At 42.8% G+C, this 24,099-nt stretch overlaps 1 protein-coding gene across 1 annotated transcript in view; it reads right to left on the bottom strand.

Moving 5' to 3' along the window:
• The window catches only part of tm9sf3 (transmembrane 9 superfamily member 3), a 28,148-nt gene extending 16,711 nt beyond the window's left edge, over window positions 1-11,437 (bottom strand). Inside the window, exons 1-9 of the mRNA XM_058058006.1 lie at window positions 11,223-11,437; window positions 10,398-10,593; window positions 6,625-6,747; window positions 2,891-3,051; window positions 2,720-2,797; window positions 1,725-1,856; window positions 1,474-1,640; window positions 372-466; window positions 172-302 (exon numbers count right to left, since the gene is read on the bottom strand). Coding sequence (XP_057913989.1) covers window positions 172-302; window positions 372-466; window positions 1,474-1,640; window positions 1,725-1,856; window positions 2,720-2,797; window positions 2,891-3,051; window positions 6,625-6,747; window positions 10,398-10,593; window positions 11,223-11,315 — 1,176 coding nt within the window. The 5' untranslated portion in view covers window positions 11,316-11,437. The remainder of the gene's footprint in view (window positions 1-171; window positions 303-371; window positions 467-1,473; window positions 1,641-1,724; window positions 1,857-2,719; window positions 2,798-2,890; window positions 3,052-6,624; window positions 6,748-10,397; window positions 10,594-11,222) is intronic.
• Window positions 11,438-24,099: the final 12,662 nt, after the last annotated feature.

Genomic DNA, 24,099 nt, shown 5'->3' with positions numbered 1-24,099 from the left:
CAAACTGTTCTTCTCAAAGGACATTCACAATCACGTCAGTCAGTTTGAAGCTAAACTTGATTGCAATGACTTACCGATCCAACTGCCTCAGAAGGTTAGTGCAGTGAAGTCACTCAAATTTCTAGTTAACTAAGACAATACTTTACAGTCTCATATCTCGAGTAAACCTACCATGGTGCCAAATGGGATGGCTCTGGAGGCGTGATAATAGATTGCAATGAAGTTGATGAAGAAGGCAGTTCCACACACCATTGCTGGGATCATGAAGGCCCCAATAAACATTTGCTTAATCCATCTCCTTCCTGTATCAACATATCAAACAGCAAATTACCTATGCAGATGAAAATATTTAATAATGTTATCATCATTACCTCCTTGTTTTGCATACAGGCTTCCCCCAAAGTAGCCGTTGACAGGGGATGTTGCAGCATACACAAAAATAGCTGTACTCAGCATTGATCCTCTCCTGAAAAAGAAAACAATACAAATCTTCTGATAAGTGACCAACATTGATCCGTTTTGTGTTAACAGTGAGATTTACAAAGAGGGATGCATGTTGCACATTATTATGTGCATTTTATACATGAGGGAACACATTACTCAAGTCTAGGGAAATATGAGCAAAGTCACTTAAAAAGTGGACTTTCATTACTTCATAATGCAATTACAATGCAGCTGTTTTGTAGGAATGTTGTCCATCAACCATCATCCTTACTCATAGTCCACAGACACTAGCCGGCTGCTCGCTGGCCGGTGTGGTGTGGCGAGATGTCACTACGCCAGTAACATAGTTCTGGAACATAATGTTAATAGTAAAGACAACAGTGTGCCTGTACTAGCTTGGTTTATATGCATGTTACATTATATGAAAATGGAGACTTGCTGGTGCTTTTTGGAGGTTTTTACGGGGCTTTATTGGCAGAATAGGTGCCTCCACTTTTTATATATCTCAAATACACTAAGAAGAGAAAGTATTTGTTTCACAGAGGATTGTGGACGATCGCCAAAATTCCCCCAAAAATGTGAATTGAAATTCCAAAAGATGTGAAAGCAGGAAAAAATGACCAAATGCTCCTATTGCAGCATGCCTATTTTTGAAGAAGAACCATCTGACCCCTGTGCTACGTCAGGTTTAGCTTGGGGATCAAATATTTATTTTTGTAAAAATAAATTTAGCACCTTTGTTTCATGTCTCATGTCTTTGTAAGGGGCTAAACTTACTAAAACAGCAGGGAATCAAATGATTATTTATCCCACTGTATTGTATTACAAAGTAGCAACACCACCAATGCTGTAATACAACTAAATAGCAAACTGCTGAGACTACTTAGAAGTGATTCTGGCGATTATCTGCTTTGTGAACCATACGCACAGCAACTGTGATAGACTCATCCTTTAATTAAATGGAGACATTAACTGAAGCATTTTCCGCTTATCATACCAATTCACTATCATAACCATCATAATACTCACTCTGTGTACAGATCCTCAACCATTGCAACAATTATAACAATGAGAGAAACGGAGAAGATCTGACATCCAGAACCAATGAGTGAGGAGAAAATCAGTGGGCGGCTCGAGGGCCTAAAGACATCTCCATGCACCTGTTTCCAACCATATTCATCTCCCAGGTCTCTGTCCTGTTGGGAAGACCATAGCAGAGTCTTATTGGTTTGACAGACCAACACCAACGGCCCAATATACAGATAGGATCATTTGCTTGCCATGTCGTCCATTTCCTCCTCTTTGCTGTATCTAGCGTAATCCTTTCGGAGGGTCCTCATCAAGATCATGGACACTAGGCCGACCAAAAAGATCACCATCATGAAGGAGTTGAAGATAGAGAACCAGTGAATCTGAGAAGATTGAGTGAAAAACATTGATTATATTTCCGGTGTAAAACTATTAACATTATTGCAAAACCACAGTGTTATGACTCTTTAGGTCACACTGTTGACATAGGAATTCATACAATAGTGAAGAATCCTGTGATGTCTTCAACTGAGGATGTAGGTGATTTTAAGGTGGCCAGCATCATGAAGTGATGAATTAACAAAACTTTTTATGACTGCATTTCTGCTAGAACCATATGTCGGTGTGTGGGCGGGGGTTGGGAGTTGAGGTTGCAAGGAGTGAGACACGGGCCTGGGTCGCCACGTTGGAAGGCTGTAAACACAGGACCACATGTTCACTGGAACGTCTTAAGTTAAATATAAATGACTAAAGACATTTTTAATATATTCATATTTGAGAGGCTGAAATCACAAGATATTTACAAAAATAAATCAGATATCAAAATAGTTGTAGATTAATTGGATAATCATTTACTCATCTTGGCAGCTCTACCGCAACCTTTCACTTCTTACCAGAATTTGAGTAGACTATTTTTGCTTGAGTGGCTGGCTTATTTTTCCACTTGTGTTACAAAAAAGAACTGTACAAAGTAGGGATGTCCCAATCTGATCTTCAGGATCGGGATCCAATAAGCTATTTTTTGAAGATCGGATTCTATCATCTTCCGCCATTGAAATTCTGCTGATCCGGTTGCTGTATCATGTTTCATAACCATATTCAATTCCACAAATTCATGTTTGAAACAAAAGACAAAATGGCCTCAGTTACATAGTTCAACTTGAACCCAAGAGATGTTAGACAAATCCTTACATCACTGTAATGCGCTTGCAAACGAGACATGACCTAAACCAAATATACAACTCACCCTGTGTTGGAAGAATGATGGGTCAAGGTACTTGTCAAACCTGTCCTCAAACTTCACATCTGACTTCTTCCACTTCACCTGTTCATTGGGATGCACAGTTGTATGTATTTACATGACCCACATTACAGACAAATACATTATTAATGAAATGATAAGTCAATCAGTACTCACCGAGTAAGACATTGCAATCCGGGTGTTAGGCACGAGTCGGACTTTCCCTTCACTGGTAAGATTCACGTCAACAATTCTGTTACTGTTAAAGCCAATCTCCAATTTCTTGTATGTCCAAAGGTAGTGGTCTTCTCCATTTTCATCGGCCTCACCAACAATACCTGGAAAAAAATTATATGGATGGACTATTACATCAGAAAGGAGCTGACAAAGGCATGAAAACACATTGAAATAATCACCATTATCCTGTCAACACATGAATGTCATATGACGGTCATTTGTAAGACTAGCTATTTGGCTTTGGAGATATTTATTGTATTTACCCGTCACTATATTTACATAACCCTAGTGATTTATTTGTGCAAATGTGACAGTTATTGCTAATATGTTAAACTTACGTAATCCGCAGGCTACCGTAAATACCTTGTGTGTTATTTTACTAAAGCAGGATGTTACCATGTTTCTGTGATGACATTATGATAAATGTCTCACATGCTACTTCTTTGCAGAGTATTCACAACTGTGACTTTTCTTACTTACAAGTATAGTGAGGTAAGAAAGTGTACACTACAATTAAACCCCTCTTGTGTTTGTTTTTGTCTCTGAACGAGAAACTGTAACGTCTTTGTTTTACAGACGATAAATACTAAGGACCGGCCGATATATTGGGCCGATATTTGCGTTTTTTCCTTGTATCGGTATCGGCCGATATGCGCGTGGGTTCGGCGATGTATTTTTCCACCGCATGATTTACAGTCAGGCATCCGGCAGGGCAACAGAAAGGGACCCCACAACACACGTAGTCGCGGTACCCCGCCCCCACTGTTGAATCACAAAGAGCGCGTTTTCACAAGTAATAGAGTTAGCTTGCTTTTAACACTTTACTAAGCCCATCACATATCGTACAAAATTGTGTCAGCGTGATGTGTTTGTGTGTGTGGAGGGGGGGGGGCTCACACTGCGGAGGAGCAGTCATCATATCGATGCTAGATAAAACTTAAACTACAACAGAAATGTTTTGCACATGGTTGAATATTTATTCCTTTTAATGCTGATAATGCCGTTTAAATGTGTGTTTAAGAAAGCTGAATCCTACTGTCTTCAGTGTTTACATTTCAATAAATATTTGTTATCATGGTCATTTCTTCATGTAAATTGAGGGATCAAAAGCAGTATCGGCCACAAATATCGGCCCAAGCAAAATCGGCCATCGACTAAGGGTGATGGAAAAAAATCGGTATCGGCCCCCGAAAAACGGTCGATCCCTAATAAATACATTGGTCTACTGAGGTGAAAGTCTGTATTAATTTTAAGGATTGACCGATACATCGGCCGGCCGATATATTGGGCCAACATTTGCGTTCTTTACTTACGAAATCGGTATCAGCTGATACGCGCGTGGATTCACCAATATATTTTTCCGCCGCATGATTTACAGACAGGCATCCGCCAGGCAGCTACGTGTTGCCCGAGGACAGGCAACACACGCAGTCGCAGCACCCCGCCGCCACATCATAACAAGGGTACGTTTTGAACTTTTAATTAGCCTCTAACAGTTCGGCTTAGTTGAAATAATGCCACCTGCTTTGAAATAGGCGACATGAATGCCAAATAAAAGAATAAGCTTGCTTTTTGCACCATACATAGCACTTCACATTTCACTGGGTGACCGCTGGGCATGACAGTTTAAGTCATGGTGTGACAGGAAATCCCAAAAACATCACATACCAACGCAACCGATGAATAAAAGCACTCTCACTAATTGAGCAGACCAAGAATGAACAACTATGCAACTTAAACTACAAACTAACAAACTATTTACATCGACGGTGGACACTGGACACCCGGAAGTGCTCCCAGCGACGCTACAATATAGTTTAGTTTGTGGGTTTGAAAGTGCCTACCGTTGTAATTAGAGAGCTGTTGATGTAGTTGGAGGCTAATATGTACAGCTGTTAAGAACACCGCTCTAATGTCAACGTTGTCAATTCAGTCCCATGGTGCTTGGAGGAGATTCATTGAGCAAACACCGGGCTGGGGTTAAATGCGTGTCGTGTTATGTGTGTGCGCTCTCTCCGAGCACGCACGTGCACACACGCACACAGAAGGAATTGGTTGAATATTTACTCCTTTTAAAATTCATAATGCTGTTTAAATGTGTGTTTAAGAAAGCTGAATCCTACTACAATGTTCAGTGTTTACATTTAAATAAATATTTAAACTTGAGACCTGGAATATTTGTTATCATTGTAATTTTTTCATATAGATTGAGGGAGCAAAAGCAGTATCGGCCACAAATATCGGCCCAAGCAAAATCGGCCATCGGCTAAGGGTGATGGGGAAAAAAATCGGTATCGGCATCGGGCAGAAAAAAGCCATATCGGCCGATCCCTAATTAATTTATTGTCATTCCGCTGCCATTAATTATACATGACACAGAACACCCGTAATGATACATGAAAATTCTAATACAGTTGTTAGAGCAGCACTTTATACAAACCATCTAAGTGAGTCCATTGTTAGAGGGTGATTACAGTACATAGTTACATAGTATGTAACACGAAGCATAAATACGACAACTAGTGAAATAGTGAAAAATAAAATGTTAAGATAACTGACTGAATCAGGTTAATACTGCCATGATTTGACTGAAGCTCACTCTGTACCGAATAGGAAATGTAATTGCATTGTGTCACGCTGCTTGGAGATAATGGTGTTGACAATAATGTGAGGTACATTGATCTACAGTAGTGTGAAAGTGCTTGAACCCTTACTGGTTTGATTGGGTTTTTTTTTTTGCATGTCCGTCGCACTTAAATGTTTCATCTAAGAAATTCAATGACAACTCAACTGAACAGAAAATGCATTAGCTACATGAAACTTTACAGTCTAATAGAGACAATAATCCAAACCTGTGTGGAAAAGTGATTGCATGGCCTGTTAAAACATAACTGAGATGAATTGAGATCTATCAGTCTGGAAAAGGTTATAAAGCCACATATATACATATTTACATTATAAAGCTTTGGGACTCCAGCAAACCACAGTGAGAACCAATATCAACAAATTGCAATAACATGGAACAGTGGTAAACCTTCCCAGGAGTGGCCGGCCAATGAAAATTATCCCAAGAGTGCAGCGACGACCCAACCAAGAGGTAACAAAAGACCCCACAAGAACATCCCATAAGTACTGGGCAAAAACGGCCTGCATGGAGTTCCAAGATGAAAACCACTAGTGAAAAAAGAACATTAAGAATCATCTAAATTTTGCCATAAAAATCTTGATCCCCAAGACCTTTCGGAAAATCCTGTGGCCTGATGAGACAAAAGTTGACGTTTTTGGATGTTGTGTGTTCCATTACAACTCTCGTAAAAGTAACGTCACATTTCAGAAAAAGAACACCATACCATCAATAAAATGTGGTGGTAGTGTGGTGGTCTGAGGTTGTTTTGCTACTGATCTGGAAGACTTGCTGTGATAAATGGAACCATTACGTCTACCAAAAAATCCTTCAGCCATCTGTTTGTGACCTCAAGTTGATTTACAACAATTCTGCAAAGATGAGTGGACCAAAATTCCCCCACAGATCTGTAAGAGACCGACTGCAAGTTATCACAAACGCTTGATTGAAGTTCCAACTGCTAATAGAGGCCCTACCAGATGGGTTGGCGAAGTAAGCGGCTTCAACTGTATTTTTTTTTTTTTTTGACAGAAAACAGATTGCCACTTACCCCAGATGGGCAGGTCATCAATATACATTTGGTACCAGTAATGATTCTTTATGGCATACACGAAAGCATCTCGTTTGGCTTTGTCCAGGTCAATCTCACAATACGTTGTCTGCATGACTTCATCTATAGGTGAGGAAAAAAATGCATTATTTTGATAGATATTACAAAATTTCCAATACATTGTCAAGAGGGACATCAATCTTTGTGAAGCAGTTATTTCCAGAAAGCCCTACTCTACTAGTACTCAGCTGTAACTCAGTAGTTGAAGTCTCCTTAGTTGTGGTGAGTAGACATCGCTGAATAGCACGGGTGGGAGCAAGTCAGTGTTATATAAGTAAATCTCAAGATTGGAATTGGTGTCACTTTCGATAGTGTGATGTTGACTAACAAAAGTGAAAAACCGGAAATACTCTGATACATTGTGTCTTCATGAAGATGTCAGCTGATGAGCATATACACTTTTAGCAACACTGTGTGAAATACTTTGAAGTAACAGCACCTTTTCAGAGAGGTGCCCCTTTCAGAATAATCACCCATTTGTCTGTTGTACACTCACACAAGCCCTGTCCGGCAAAACAGAAAGAATCCGTTCAGGATCTAACTTTTTTTCAACCGTGACGGATCCAGTGTGAGTGCGGGGTTCAGCGATAGACTGCTTCACCCCAAGTGTGTGAAGGAGCGATATCGCAGGTCCTTTCTTCCTGCAGCTGTCAGGCTGTACAAGCAGCACTGCTCCCAATAGACTTCTACACCACGATGTACATCTGTGTAATACTTGCTTTTACAGTGCATCCGGAAAGTATTCACAGCGCTTCACTTTTTCCACATTTTGTCATGTTACAGCCTCATTCCAAATTGTATTAAATTAATCTCTTACCTCAAAATTCTACACAAAATACTCCATTATGACAATGTGAAAAAGTTTTTTTTGACTTTTTTTGAATTTATTAAAAATAGAAAACTAAGAAATCACATTTACATAAGTATTCACAGCCTTTGCCACGAAGCTCAAAATTGAGCTATGGTGCATCTTTTTTCCACTGATCATCCTTGAGATCTTTCTACAGCTTAATTGGAGTCCACCTACAGTAAATTCAGTTGATTGGACATGATTTGGAAAGGCACACACCTGTCTATATAAGGTCCCACAGTTGACTGTGCATGTCAGAGCACAAACACCAAGCATGAAGTCAAAAGAACTGTCTGTAGACCCGCGAGACAGGATTGTCTTGAGGCACAAATTTGGGGAAGGATACAAAAACATTTCTGCTGCTTTGAAGGTCCCAATGAGCACAGTGGCCTCCATTATTCGTAAATGGAAGACGTTTGGAACCACCAGGACTCTTCCTAGAGCTGGCCGGCCTTCTAAACTGAGCGATCGGGGAAGAAGGGCCTTAGTCAGGGAGGTGACCAAGGCCCCGATGGTCACTCTGTCAGAGCTCCAGCGTTCCTCTGTGGAGAGAGGAGAGCCTTCCAGAAGGACAACCATCTCTGCAGCAATCCACCAATCAGGCCTGTATGGTAGAGTGGCCAGACGAAAGCCACTCCTTAGAAAAAGGAACATGGTAGCCCGTCTGGAATTTGCCAAAAAGCACCTGAATGACTCTCAGACCATGAGAAACAAAAGTCTCTGGTCTGATGAGACAACGGTTGAACTCTTTGGTGTGAATGCCAGGCGCCATGTTTGGAGGAAACCAGGCACTGCTCATCACCAGGCCAATACCATCCCTACAGTGAAGCATGGTGGTGGCAGCATCATGCTCTGGGGATGTTTTTCAGCAGCAGGAACTGGCAGACTAGTCAGGATAGAAGGAAAAATGAATGCAGCAATATATAGAGATATCCTGGATGAAAACCTGCTCCAGAGCGCTCTTGTCCTGCTGAAAAATGAACCTTCGCCCCAGTCTGAGGTCAACGACCCGAAGCACACAGCCAAGATCTCAAAAGATTGGCTTCAGAACCACTCCGTGAATGTCCTGGAGTGGCCCAGCCAGAGTCCAGACTTGAATCCGATCGAACATCTCTGGAGAGATCTGAAAATGGCTGTGCACAGACGTCTCCCATCCAACCTGATGGAGCTTGAGACTTATTGCAAAGAAGAATAGGCAAAACTGCCTAAAGATAGGTGTGCTAAACTTGTGGGATCATATTCAAAAAGACTTGAGGCTGTAATTGCTGCCAAAGGTGGATCAACAAAGTATTAAGCAAAGGCTGTGAATACTTATGTAAATGTGATTTTTTTGTTTTCTATTTTTAATAAATTCAAAAAATGTCAAAAAAAACTTTTTCACATTGTCATAATGGAGTATTTTGTGTAGAATTTTGAGGTAAGAGATTAATTTAATACAGTTTGGAATGAGGCTGTAACATGACAAAATGTAGAAAAAGTGAAGCGCTGTGAATACTTTCCGGATGCACTGTATAGTCAGTATAGTTACTCCAGACCCCATTCACTGTACAATATCTGATCAACCTCCATGTGCAATATTAAGGGCTCTAAATGCAATATACTAAGTTCTATGTGAAGTATTTCCATAATGCCTCATATTAACTCACTAGCAAGATCTCAGTGTATAGACTGGTCAAATATCTCATCTCGTTTCATATTATCTACATACTGTATTGTATATAACTCTGGAAAAACTGTTGATTTTGTTCATACTTGGGTTGTTTATATTGCTTATTTTTCTATATTGTGTATTTTGTACTGCTTAACTGATTCTGTACTCTTGCTGCTGTGCAATGCAAATTTCCCCACTGAGGGACGAATAAAGGCATATCTTATCTTATGATATTTTCAAGTCCAGTCCAAATTCATCAGAAATTGTGACTTGAGTCCAAGATCTTGGCTAAATAGCCTTCATATTTGTCCATCTACTGCATGTTCCCTCCTATCTAACAGCTTTCATTTGTCCTGAATCTGACAATATCGGGGAAGGAAAATAGATGTCAAAAGAACAAGAGTACACTTGACTTTACCTAGTCACACAGGCTGCAGTCACAAAAGTTATCAGCACTTCTCATTGAGTCTCTGTTGTGCCCCCCCTTTCTGCCTTGGCAATATATTTAGTTCCATAGTTATGAAGATGACAGTAGTTAGTCTCTAAATGCAATCTTCACCTTTTTATTGTAAATGTTACATTGATAGAAACTGTGGTGAATAAGTTGTGAATATCAGAACCAAAGATACAAAGTTATAGCGGTGTTTTTTTTTGTCAGCAGAGACCAGTGTTTCTCTATTTTTCTCCCATGCCAGTCCTTGGGGGAGAGAATTTTTTTCATGTTTCCGCAATTTGAAATACTATTGGAAACCAGCAGTATTTACGTAGCTGTACAACTGTATGACTTGATGGCACCAGCATAATTCAAGCATGAATAACAACACTAGTAAAGGTGCCAACCATGAAGAAATTTGGTATATAGACAGTAATATACAGTAAAGTAGTCCCCACCTGACGGCACTGGCCTACACTTTTACTTTGAAGCACACCGATATTATTAAGTCTAGATATATCCTCCATGTAACATCAATCTACACCTGTCACGAACCTGCCTATCATGCCATTCTTGCATTTGCTCATTCTGTCTCCTAAAATATTTCACGTAGTTCAGAAATCAGCTACCCTCACAATCCTGACTTTTATCAACTCTCACAATGTCAAGATATTATACTGAAAACCGTGCCATTGAGTTCAGGGCATTCACACTGGTATGGATGATCACTCCGTAAAGACAGACACTCCAAGTGAAATGCCATTACAACTGCTGAATACCTTTGAACTTGATGTTAAGGCCGCTAAATTCCAGCTCCACTCCTTGCAGAGCTTCTCCAAGTGTTTCATGGTAATGACTGATGGTCTTCTTTGAGCCCACACAGAAGGGCAAAGAGAAATACTTGTATGTCTCCTGTCGGTTGTGGTAAGGTCCCACTGTGTTCATCCATAATACTACCTCTTCCTTATCTGTGTACTGCAAGGAAAACATGTTTTGTTGTGAATGTTAGGCATAGTACACATTCCAACAACACTATTTTTGTCAATATGGAAAGTAACGTCAAACATGCAGTATCCGAGTTTTAGACATATTACTACAATAAGAGTATATGTGTAAAAAGAGCGACGAGCGGGACTGATGTTAAACTTGTGTTTACGATACAGTTTACAATACGTATGAAGACAACCGTCACTTGTTGGTCATGTAAGGATGGCCTCTGAAGTCATTTTTGTCACAGCCTCCATTAAGCTGTTTCTTTACATTAGCACATCTAATAACGCTTCTGTGAGCTAGTCAAACTTAAGAGTTACTTCCGCCGGCGGGTGCTGGGAAAGCGCTTGAGAAACGAGGAAGCTAACCTGCTAGCAGCCATACGTTTTGCCGTAAGCACCTTAAGGCCGACAAGTGCTGATGCTAGCTAGCTCACAGCAGGTTGTGTGTGGTTTTTCCATCCCCACGTCGTAAGGATAAATAACGCGATGAGTGCCACTCGTGTATACGCTTCGAGTGCAGCTAGCCGTCGCAGCTAAGGAAAACGTTAGCATGTTTCACAGAGCACAAACGTCCATTATTGTCAAGATTCGGCCTTTGAAAGACAGTCTTACTGTGTGTTCGTGTTCATCTGCTTGGACAGGAAATAAGGAGCCCGCGAGAATGAGGAACGCCACAGCTACCACCCTCCACCTGGATGATCCCATTCTTTTCAGAAAAAGTGTGCCGAAAGATCGGGGATGTTAGCTTCGCAGGGCTATCCCACCTTCTTCCTGGTTGTGTGACAGAGCCAATTTTTCGCGATGCCTTCGTACGCATATGGCGTAAGTGTTTCACTGTGGCTCATCGGGTGCAGCCCAATTGGCTGAGATGAATCACGTGGCTCATCTTATCCAATAAGGCTGGAAAGTGGTGAATGAACGATGAATGACGAAACGCTGTCGGCGTATGGTTCTGCAGCCTTCAGCCACGTCATCCGACTGCCAGAACCTGCCACAGTGTCACAATCACAAAAACTAGTACGACAAACACGCCACACTATACTAAACAATTGTTTACTATTTCATGGATTGGGACGTATATGTTGTCAAAAGGCATATATAATATACGTGCCCCAGCCTATGGGTTTTCACTGCCAACGTGTATGCAAATAAACTAAATAGAGCCGGAGACATCCGTAGACATCACTTGGAAACAGGATGCGAAGGAACACACTATGCAGCTCTTGTAAAACAAATTTAAACAGTACAGCGTCTTAATGCACACACAGCTGAATAAAGAAATAACACAATTGTAAGTATGTGAAAAGAAGGCATTTAATTAAAGCAATTTAAGACAAAAAACACAGGTGTTGAATTTATAATACAATCAGATTAAAGATTATGTGAATATACCCTGCATAACAACTGAATTTAATCGAACTTGAACTTGAAAAAGCTGCACTGCACACAGTGACCAGGTTTGAATCTCCATTGGAACATCCCTGTGTGGAGTTAGCGATTTTCAGACACTCAGTGTCAACACATCTCCTGTAGCCTCATTATATTTTCCTCCGGAGTAATTGTCTAGAAATGATTTTTGCAATAATACATTCACAACCATCATGACTTTAGCCAATAAAATATTTTAAGACAAAGCAAATAGTTTACAGTACACTCGTCCCCTGTTACGCCACGGTTCGAACCTTGCTTCCTCACTCTATCATCAGTTTTTGAAAATTAATGACTGCTCTTTTGTTATTATAATTGGTCAAATATATCGAAAGACATGTTTATGTAGTATTGTGTCCACTAGGCGCCAGTAATGTTACATTGATGAGACATGACACGAGATTAGTCACCCATGGCATGTCTCACATAACATAGTTCTCCTCCCAGTCCTGTGGAAGTTTTGCCCTCTTTATCATTCTTCCCCACTTGGTTACATTTAGAATAAGTAAATTGGAGAGCCTAACTAGTTAGTTCGGTAGCTTGCTATGTTAGCAGCGGCTGTCTCTTATGTCCCTGCAGTGATCCCTCAGCCTGTGTGGTGTAAACAAAGAATAACATTGGTCAAGAAGCAAAATAGTGACATTTTTTTAGGTCATTAATAAAGAAAACGTAAGTCAGATGTGCAGATGTGTGAAATACAGCTGAATAGGTGCAGATACTGGAAGAACTTTAAAGCTGTGTAGTGTAGGAGTGTAAAGGTGACTATAGGGGTGCTATTTATTAGGCTTCTAATAATAGTAAAAATTTAGAAAGCCATAAACCGGTTTCATATGCTCTAACTATGAAAATATTCCAATTACTATTGAGTGCCACTTTGTGGACGTTCACTTATAGCAGTCAGGTCTGGAACCAATTAACCTCAATAAACGAGGGACGACTGTACATCCTTCTTTCACATACTGTGTGTACATATGTACTAAATAGCTTGCTGGACTCGCACACCCCGCTTTACTAAGGCATGAACTTCCTGTGGAGGAGAAATAATGCAATGTCAAACCACTTGCACTTAACATCTTTGCAAATTACCATCATTAAAGTTTGTTGTCACCTTATGATGTCAGGCAGACGGGGGTCTTTGTATAATCCATTGTGCAGGTATCCATGAGAATGTTCAAAAGCTACAAACCTCACCCGCTCTGCATTCTGGGAGCTCACTGCTATCTTGTACAGCTGGAGGGAAAATATAGTTAGTCATATAACAGTTTCATATTTGCTGGTAATTGGGATTTTGAGTCATGTACCCCCTGTGCATTCTCAAAGGGAGTCAGGTGATCATCCTCTGCATGAAGGAAAAGAACTGGGCTTCTTATTCTTCTCAAACTGCAGAAGAAACACAAACATATGAAGCCGTGAATGATTAGGATTAGATTAGATGAAATAATAAATAGGTTACACACCTACAAAATCAAAAAACATAATTTAAACAATCATAGAGCTAAGATAATGGCAACTGATGTAAGCAGCGTGCATTTAAGGTATGAACAGGAACATAAAAAAGTAAGCAGTACAATTAAATAAATATCAACTACATGACCAAAACAATTTTACCAAGCTGATACTAACATAAGTACAGTAGAGCCACACTTCAAGTTCTACAGCCACCAGCAAATGGCAAATTCATGTCTTTTCTTGACACACGGCATGTACTCACCACGAATAAATGATAATGTAAGACGGTGCATTAACACATGGATCGGAGTCAAGGTGTAGAAGTATACATATATACTGTATAGAGCAGAGGTAGGGAACCTATGGCTCGGGAGCCAGGTAGGGCTCTTTTGATGACTGTATCTGGCTCTCAAGCATTTACCACAATAAAAATGTATGTTTGCTAACATTTTAAAGTAAACATCACAGAAATCACTGTTAAAAATAATATTAAAAAATCAAAACTTTCTTATGCATTTTAATTCGTCCATCTATTTTCTACTGCAATATGGCCGACCATATCCATCTTTCTTGATGATATTTTCCAGGTCAAACACCAAAACTTGATTATTACTGGGTAATGCGGTAGTCTACCTCGGTCATTGAGATGTCAAAAAAACATGTAAATGTAAACTTTCCTCCTTTAGTCAAATAGTCACCTAGCTAAAGCTGCAGAACCAAGTCTTTTGACAAAGATGGCCAAAAGAATGAAATACGTGTACTGAATACGGTTCAAAACTATGCAGCAGCAGAAGTTGCATTAATGGCAGCAAGTATTTGATTTATTATTGGACACTGTGCTGCTCACGAAAGTATGCTGGCCACACCCCATTGGCGTGGGGTAGTGTGCCTGGTCTACGTAATTAGAGCCCATTATATCTAAAACTGTTGGTCTTACATAAAAAATGCACACATTTTATTGCATTCAATGTTTAAAAAAATGTATATGGCTCTCACAGATACACATTTTAAAATATCTGGCCTTCATGGCTCTCTTAGCCAAAAAGGTTCCCGACCCCTGGTATAGAGTGTGCTGCATTTTTGTGTCGCAGAGCAACGTTGGTGCGTTCAAGGACCGTCAAAACAAGTGCATAATAATCTCAACGCTCACACACAAAAAACATGATCAGTGAAGAATAAGCATGGGCTTTTTTAAAGTGGTACATGCAGTTGTTTTACCTGTGTAATCACATGTTTATCAATTATTTGAATAACAGGTGAATGAGACATTTTTTCTGCTGAAAAAAAAGAATGCTGAATCATGAATGTGAAGGGATCCACTGCAATTTCCATGGGGATATCTGTTTTGAAACATGTCAACCAGGACTTTGTTCTTTTTTGGAAGTTCCAATGCATCAGGTTTTCAACTTACTTTTCCGCAGTGGGAAAGACAACTTTATTTTTAGCCCATGGCTCCGGAAAAAAATATCCCAAGCCAGGAAATTTCCAGTAATACTAGAAAAAAGTCAATAAAAAAACATTATGTTACATTTTACAGTAATTAAAAGACACAAAAAATGCATAAATGACAAAGCCTACCCAATAAAATAAGTGGATGTATGGTTTTTGTATATTCATATCAAAGGTGCCCTCAAGAATAATGCCATCCAAAACAATACCTGTTGAATCAAATATAGCAAGGTTAGGTTGGATTTGATAATGAACTCTTACCTGTGTGGTTACACCCACCTTGCTCCAACAGTTTGACAGCCGTGTTAGCGACCACTCTGCAAAGAGACAAGTAGCAACGTTAACGCGAAGCAGACTCCTCTTCCCATTCAGTCTCGCTCTGGATCTCAGGGGCCTTTAAAGTGCAGTCTGAGGCCCATTTGCTGCCATCAGCTGTTTTTTTATTCGCCCACGTCATATTCTAAAAATAGTATTTATTGAGAAAAGTAACACAGAAAAAAGAAAAAAATAACTAACAGCATAAACGTAAAATTCAGCAGCGATTTTAGAAGAATAAAGTAAAAATATTAAGAGAAGAATGTCTTCTAGCAAAAAAGCCCTATTTTTTATGAGAATGCATTGTAGTTTTATGAGGAAATATGATGTCATTTTAGTAGCATAAAGTTGGAATATTAACAAAAAAATTATATTATCAGAAAATTAGGCTGCAGAAAAATGCATAATGTTCTGAAAGAAAATGCACAAGAAGAAAGTTCAAATAGTTGGAAAAAAAACCCAAAAATGTTTAAAAATTTATGAGAATAAAGTCAAACTTTTAAGAAAAAAAGCCATACAATAGTGAGAACCACATAACGTTATGGGGAAAACTAATACAATGTTCGTAGCACAGAGTTGACATATTAAAGACAAACTATGTTATTTTTTAAGTCATAGTATTATAAGAAACAAACAAAACAGTTACTGTTGTACTTTAGGGGAAATTAGGTTGGGGAAAAACTTGTGTTTTTAAGTTATATTAAATTATGAAAATGAAATCATAATATTACAAGGAAAAAAATCTGAACATTAGTGTATTTGAAAAGAATGTTCAAATATTTGGAAAGCAGCAAAAATTGGTCAAAAGAGCAAATACTAAAGTCCATCCTTAAAATGTGCTTTTCTCTAAGTGAAGACGCATTACACAATATCAAAGAGACCCTTGCATTTTTTTCATTTTTCAGTATGTGGCCCTCAGTGTAAAAAGTTTTGGACGCCACTGCTTTAGCTCAACCCAACCGGGACAAGACAGATGGTCGCCCCACAGATCCTGGATCCTGTTTGGGGTTTCTCCACTATGTTTTTCCTTGCCCTTAAAAATTATGTTGAACACATTAAAAAAAAACAAAATCTGCAGGCAGATTAGCATTTACCTTTAAAATGGAAAATCTACTCATATTAAATGAAGGTTCAATCCTTCAGTACACCAAGTAGACGTGAAGCCATTCTGACCGTGAAAGTTGTAACACTAACTGACCCAGTGCCCAGGGAATGCCCCCAGAGTATGATCGGGCTGTTTCCACTGCGTTCTTTCACCCAGTTGTAAACGTGGATGGCATCTGTAGTAAGTCCAGCTTCAGTTGGTTCACCACTTGAGTCTCCAAACCCTGTAAACCAACAAGATCAGTAACTCAACAGCGATGTAGCTACTCGTTAGCACCACTAGATGGCGGTCACGCAGAAGAAAAGTTTCACACAAATCGAACTGCTGCTTTATTACTGCCTAAACCAGGGGTGGGCAAACTTTTTGACTCGCGGGCCGCATTGATTTAACAAAATTGCCGGGAAGGGGGGGGGGGGGGGGGGGTGGTATATAGTATTTTACACGTAACAGTCAATTTTTACACCTATATTTTTACACATATTTTACATGTAAAAGTGTCATGCAATCTGCTATATGTGAACTTTGAAATCATTTATTTGATGTGAAGTGTATTAGAAATTAAATGTATTATTATAATATTATTATTATTATTATTTTTATTAGAATTACTGTTGTTATTATTATTAGTTATAGTAATGTTATTATCATTATATTATATAATATAATATATTATAATTATTATTTATATTATTATATCATATATTATTATATATTAATAATAATAATAACAATAATATTGTTTATTATTTTTTAATAATAATAATAACATTACTATTATTATATTAATATTATTAACAACAATATTAATATAATAATAGTAATATTATTATTAACAACAACATTATTATTGTTATTATTATTATTATTTTTACTATTGTGCTTGTGTTCCTTTTTCCAGGAGCATTTTGTAAACAACAGACCACATCAAATAACGAAATTGATAAAGCAGCTACCTCAACCATCAAAAAGTTGGCCCAAGCCACAATGCCAGGTTGTATGTTGAGTTTAAATAAAATACTTTGGAAAGAACAGGCGGGCCATATTGAAACACTTGGCGGGCCGGATGTGGCCCCCGGGCCGTAGTTTGCCCACCCCTGGCCTAAACCTTCATTCTATGTAGTGGTTAAAAGAATCAATGTGAGGATAATGAGTTCTGTAATCACTGGGGGATGCAAAAAAGGAGAACTATGAATCTTTTTTAGCACCAACCTCTGTAGTCGGGCACTATCACATGGTAACCAAGTGCACTCAATACCTGTTGACAGACAAGACTTATTTGGCTTATTTGACTTTAATATAATTGCGAAGGATGAATCGGCTTGTGTGGGTGATCGCTCACTTTTGCAGTTCCCACCCGATGTGTCAGGGATCAGACAGAACGAGGACCACACGAGCGTCACAGTTCAAGATGTTTATTGAAGCTCCAGCAGAGATCAGGAACGAGTCTTTATTCGGCAGAGGCACAGGCAGGGGTCAGACGGAGATCGTGGTCAGGGCAGGTCAGGTCGTTGTGGCAGGTGGTCAGGACAAGGCAAAGGTACCGGCAGGGGTCAGGCGGAGATCGTGGTCAGGGCAGGTCAGGTTCTGGAGTCAGAGTCGAGCTGTGGGCTGAAACAGAGAGCAGAGCTTCGTGCAGGCTTGCAGACGATCCGACAAGAGGCACTGAGTGGGGGAGGCTTATGTAGAGCAGGCAGGGCAGGTAATCATTGGCTGCAGGTGTGCAGAGTGTGTTGGAGGGAGCTGGGTGTGGGGTTGGCTGGCCAGGCAAAACAGAGGGAGAGACTCACCAGGAGGAAAATAGCATGGGGAGAATGGATCATGACAGAACCCCCCCCTCAAGGGACGGCTCCTGAAGTCCCCCAAAGCTGGTGGTGCGCTAGAATTCCTCTGACAGGTCAGAGTCGGCTGCAGGCTATTGGGGTTCAGGTGGTCTTGGCTGGGTGGCCTGGCGAGGTGGGCGGCCCCGTCGAACGGCAGGCTGGTCAGGATGCTGCTGATGGAATTCTCTAATGAGAGTTCGGTCCAGGATCCTGTTCGATGGCACCCAGCTCCTCTCCTCTGGACCGTAGCCCTCCCAATCGACGAGGTAGTGAATGCCTCGACCCCATCGTCTGGAGCGGAGCAAGCGCCGGACGGTGTAGACAGGATCTCCATTGATGAGACGAGGAGGAGGGGGAGCAGGTGTCGGGCGGACCAGTGGACTCTCCTGGAAAGGTTTCACTCTAGAAACATGGAAAGTTGGGTGTACCTTCATGGATCGGGGAAGTTGAAGTCGGACTGCCGACGGACTGATGACCCTTTGGATGGGGAAGGGACCAAGGTAGCGAGGAGCCAGCTTCTTCGACTCCACCCGAAGAGGCAGATCCTTGGCCATCAGCCACACCTTCTGGCCAACCCGGTATGTTGGTGCTGGGGCTCTCCTGCGGTTGGCACTGGTGGTATAGCTGCTGACCGACTTGAGGAGTGTAGCACGGGCTCGGGACCAGGTTCGGCGGCATCTGCGTGCATTGGCTTGGGCAGATGGACAGGTGGCCTCTTCTTCCTGACTGGAAAACACAGGTGGCTGGTAGCCATAGACACACATGAAGGGTGACATGCCAGTAGCAGAAGAGATGAGGGAGTTATGGGCATATTCGATCCATGTCAACTGTTGTGTCCAGGCTTGAGGTTTGCAAGAGGCCATGCACCTCAGTGCTTTTCCTAGCTCCTGATTAGCTCTCTCAGATTGGCCGTTAGATTGGGGGTGGAAACCAGAGGTTAGGCTCACAGTAGCTCCTAGGAGATGGCAGAACTCCTTCCAGAAAGTGGAGGTGAATTGTGGCCCTCTGTCTGAGACAACGTCTCTTGGCAATCCATGAATGCGAAAAACATGGTCGATGACCAACTGTGCAGTCTCTTTGGCAGATGGTAATTTAGGTAGCGGAATGAAATGTGCCATTTTACTGAATCTGTCAACAACTGTAAGGATGACTGTCATACCGTTAGATGCAGGCAGGCCTGTGACAAAATCCAAAGAGACATGGGACCAGGGACGAGTGGGCACAGGCAGAGGCTGGAGTAGTCCGGCAGGAGGCTGGTTGGTGGACTTGTTTTGGTTGCAGGTTGGACACGCTCGCACAAATTCCTTGACATCCCTCTTCATAGAAGGCCACCAGAAGCGCTGAGCGAGGAGATGGTTGGTGCGAGCGGAGCCAGGGTGGCAGGCAAAACGGGAGTCATGACCCCATTGTATGACCTGGGATCGAAGATTCCCCGGGACAAAGAGCAGGCCGTCAGGGCACGCACTAGGACCGGGCTGATCCTGGAGGGCCCGTCGAACCTGTTCCTCCACCTCCCAGGTCAGGACTGCTACCATGCAGGGATCAGGCAGGATTGGGGCAGGCTCTGTGGAATGTGTGTCATCAATCTGGAACTGGCGGGAAAGAGCATCCGGCTTGGTGTTACGTGAACCAGGACGATATGACAGAGTGAAGTTAAAACGGGTGAAGAATAAAGCCCAGCGGGACTGCCTTGGGTTCAGGCGTTTAGCAGAGCGGATGTACTCCAGATTTTTGTGATCGGTCCATACCAGGAACGGGACTGTGGTTCCCTCCAGCCAGTGGCGCCACTCCTCCAAGGCTAGCTTGACCGCTAGCAGCTCACGGTTGCCAATGTCATAATTGCGTTCTGCAGGGGACAGTCGACGGGAAAAGAACGCACAAGGATGTAATTTATTGTCCTCACCTGCCCGTTGAGAGAGGACAGCCCCGACTCCTACATCAGACGCATCCACCTCCACGACGAATTGTCGGTCAGCATCCGGCATCTGGAGGATGGGAGCTGAGGTGAACCGGTCCTTTAGGGTGGCAAAGGCCTTGTCAGCCTCTGGGGTCCAAGCGAAGGGCTGCTTGGTACTGGTCAGCGCAGTCAAAGGAGCAGCGACTGTGCTGTAGTTCCGGATGAATCTCCGATAGAAGTTGGCGAACCCCAGAAACTGCTGCAACTTCTTTCTGTTCTCCGGAACAGGCCAGTCTGCCACCGCCGAGACCTTCGCTGGGTCCATCTGGATACTGCCATCTGCCACGATGAACCCCAGGAAGGTTGCTGACTTAACGTGAAACTCGCATTTCTCCGCCTTGACATAGAGGGAGTTCTCCAGGAGGCGGCGGAGGACCCGCTGGACATGGCAGATGTGTTCGGACATATCCTTGGAAAAAATCAAAATATCATCCAGGTAAACGAAAACAAACTTATTCAGCATGTCTCGCAACACGTCATTCACCAGGGCCTGGAACACAGCTGGAGCGTTGGTGAGGCCAAATGGCATGACCAGGTACTCATAGTGGCCGGATGGGGTGTTGAAGGCCGTCTTCCATTCATCCCCCTCTCGGACTCGGACAAGGTGGTAGGCGTTCCTGAGATCCAATTTTGTGAAGATGGTGGCTCCCTGGAGTAGCTCAAAAGCAGAGGTCAAAAGAGGCAAAGGGTACCGGTTCTTGACTGTGATGTCATTCAGTCCACGGTAATCGATGCAGGGTCGAAGTGAGCCATCTTTCTTCCCCACGAAGAAGAATCCGGCACCGGCTGGAGAGGAAGAAGGGCGAATGATCCCAGCGGACAAGGAGTTACTAATGTAATCGTCCATAGCCTTTCGTTCAGGAGCAGACAAAGAGTACAGACGGCCCTTGGGTGGAGTGGTACCTGGGAGGAGGTCAATGGAACAGTCATAGGGACGGTGTGGTGGCAGGGACATGGCTTTGGATTTGTTAAAAACCTCGCGTAGATCGTGATAGCACTCAGGAACGTTAGAAACGTCAATAGCGGAAGCAGGTGGGACTGGGCAGCGGTGCAGAGAGGCAGAGTGTAAACAGGTCTGATAGCATCTCTCACCCCATTCCTTGATGGTTCCAGAGACCCAATCAAGGTGTGGATTGTGCAGGCGGAGCCAAGGGGAGCCTAGGATGAGAGGTTGATTAGGTGAGCGAAGTAGGTGGAAGCTGATTGTCTCACGGTGGTTGCCTGAGATCATCATGGAAATGGGTGAGGTGATACTGGTGATGGTGCCCAGAAGATGGCCATCCAGAGCGCGGACGGGAATGGGTTCGGGTAAGGGGCGACTCTCAACTCCCAACTGGCAAGCTAAATCAGTGTCCATCAGGTTAGCTTCAGCACCAGAGTCTATCAGAGCGGACAGGGTGTTGGTTACATTGGGAGAGTGAAGAGAAACTTTGAAAAGAGGTTTACTGAAATTGGAGGATTGCAGGTTTGTTGGGCTCAGCCGGACCCCTCCTACTTCCGGTGAGCCCCGTCTTTTACTGGACAAGTGGCGACACGATGCCCTTCTCCTCCGCAGTACAGGCACAGGTTGAAGTAGAAGCGATGTTGGCGCTCTTCGGGAGAGAGATCGGCGATCACGAAGAGTCTGGCGCCCCCTCTCTTGACGGCGGGTCTGGATCCTGCGGTCAATGCGGACAGCTAGGGCGATTGCTTCATCCAGGGTGGAAGGTCGATCATGGGAAACCAGCTCGTCCTTCAAGTAGTCTGCCAGGCTATGGAGGAAGACATCCACCAAGGCCTCCATATTCCAAGAACTGCGTCTCGCCAGGGTTCGGAAGTCGATTGAGTAGTCTGCCACTGACCTTCGACCTTGACGGATCGTCATCAGAGCCTGTGATGCTTCATCTGTAGACGATCCCAAGTCAAAGACCTTCAGCATCTCCTCAGCGAACAGGTTGAAGGAAGAGCACACAGCTGTCTGGCGTTCAAATTCAGCCGTTCCCCAGAGTCGTGCACGGCCAGTCAGATGGGTGATTGCAAAACCCACCCTCGCTCCCTCCGTAGCGAAGGTTCTAGGTTGCAGAGCAAACTGTAGTCGACAGCTGGTAAGGAATGCCCGAACCTGTGCAGGATCACCATCAAAGCGTTCAGGGTTGCCGACCTTGGGTTCTGGAGCAGTGGTGGTGAAGAATGGAACAACAGAATCAGACATGTTCGGATCAGACTGATGTGGGGTAGGTGCAGCGGGCGGTGGCTGGTTGGAGAGCAGATTAGCGATCTCAGCCAATTGCTGTTGCTGTTGCTGAATCTGCTGCTGTTGTTGCTGGCTGAGCTGAAGCAGAGAGGACATGTCAGCAGCCATGCGGCTCACCTTTCCCTCAGTGGATTCCAGGCGTTGCATAGCGGAGGGTGTTTCGGGTCCTCTGCTGGGAGAACTGCGCGCTGGGTCCATGTTGTTCGGATCGTACTGTCAGGGATCAGACAGAACGAGGACCACACGAGCGTCACAGTTCAAGATGTTTATTGAAGCTCCAGCAGAGATCAGGAACGAGTCTTTATTCGGCAGAGGCACAGGCAGGGGTCAGACGGAGATCGTGGTCAGGGCAGGTCAGGTCGTTGTGGCAGGTGGTCAGGACAAGGCAAAGGTACCGGCAGGGGTCAGGCGGAGATCGTGGTCAGGGCAGGTCAGGTTCTGGAGTCAGAGTCGAGCTGTGGGCTGAAACAGAGAGCAGAGCTTCGTGCAGGCTTGCAGACGATCCGACAAGAGGCACTGAGTGGGGGAGGCTTATGTAGAGCAGGCAGGGCAGGTAATCATTGGCTGCAGGTGTGCAGAGTGTGTTGGAGGGAGCTGGGTGTGGGGTTGGCTGGCCAGGCAAAACAGAGGGAGAGACTCACCAGGAGGAAAATAGCATGGGGAGAATGGATCATGACACGATGAGGAGCTCCCCTGTTGAAATAGTTGTAAGGAATCATATTACCATGTAATTGGGGAGATTCTCTATTTTCCAGTCATCTATCACACGAGTCATCATGTAACCCACCTGGTCCTTGTGTTCCCATGTAGATATATGAAAATTGGACTCCCATCACTCAGTGTGTTTTGGTACCATGCCAGGCCTTTCCCTTCTGCCTGCTTCCATTGACCTGCAGGCACTGTGTGCCTGCAGGTCAAACAATACCAATTGAAGAACTAGATCACTAAAAGTACATTTAGGTTAGGTAAAAGTTAATACCACTCACCACACACCAAGAGAGATCCCTTCCTCCGGTGTTAAGTACATGTTGATGGTGTGATTTAGGGAGAAGTCAGCAGGTTCACTGATGTCAATGAAGAACGGGACCTTGACTGCACACAGGAAGTATGTAAATATGTTTTTTTGTGAACAAATCACGCTATTATCGTTCTTACATTGACACACAGAATTCACTTACGTCTGTATGTGTAAACAAAGTGCTGGACTAATTCCCATGACACTGGGAACAAACACACCAAAAGGAGGGTGACAAACAGGGCAAATAAACCCCTTTTCATCCAGTGGGGCCTGACGAAGACAAACAGAAAATAGTGAACCACATTTCTCTAGGTGCAGATTTTCTCTTTGCAGGGTAAACGCTTGAAACAATCTTCAACATCTTCATACAATTTTAGTCTTTGATCCGGGAGGGGTTTTTATGTTCTCACTGTGCTTATAAGACTGTGTCCAGGGTGCCTGGGTGTACTAATATGAGAGTGATAAGAGCTGAACGATGTGATCAAGATGTCAGATTCTCACTGGAATATATCTGACCTTGCTCGAGGCAACATCACAAAGGAGGGTGCTTTTCAGACGGATTCCACTTAATGGACAATACATTCCTCCCCCTCTATTAAGATTTTAATAAGACAGAAGAGCCTTTTGAGTGGAATGCCTGATTTTTTCGCACCTCTCAAGGGGAACATTACAGAGGTAATTTCCCCACCAGCCTCCCAAAAGCCCAATCATTTGT

The sequence above is a fragment of the Doryrhamphus excisus genome, chromosome 20, assembly GCF_030265055.1.
Source record: "Doryrhamphus excisus isolate RoL2022-K1 chromosome 20, RoL_Dexc_1.0, whole genome shotgun sequence".
Taxonomy (NCBI): domain Eukaryota; kingdom Metazoa; phylum Chordata; class Actinopteri; order Syngnathiformes; family Syngnathidae; genus Doryrhamphus; species Doryrhamphus excisus.
Note: the sequence above shows the minus strand (reverse complement) of the source record. Positions and strands in the feature narration are given on the sequence as shown.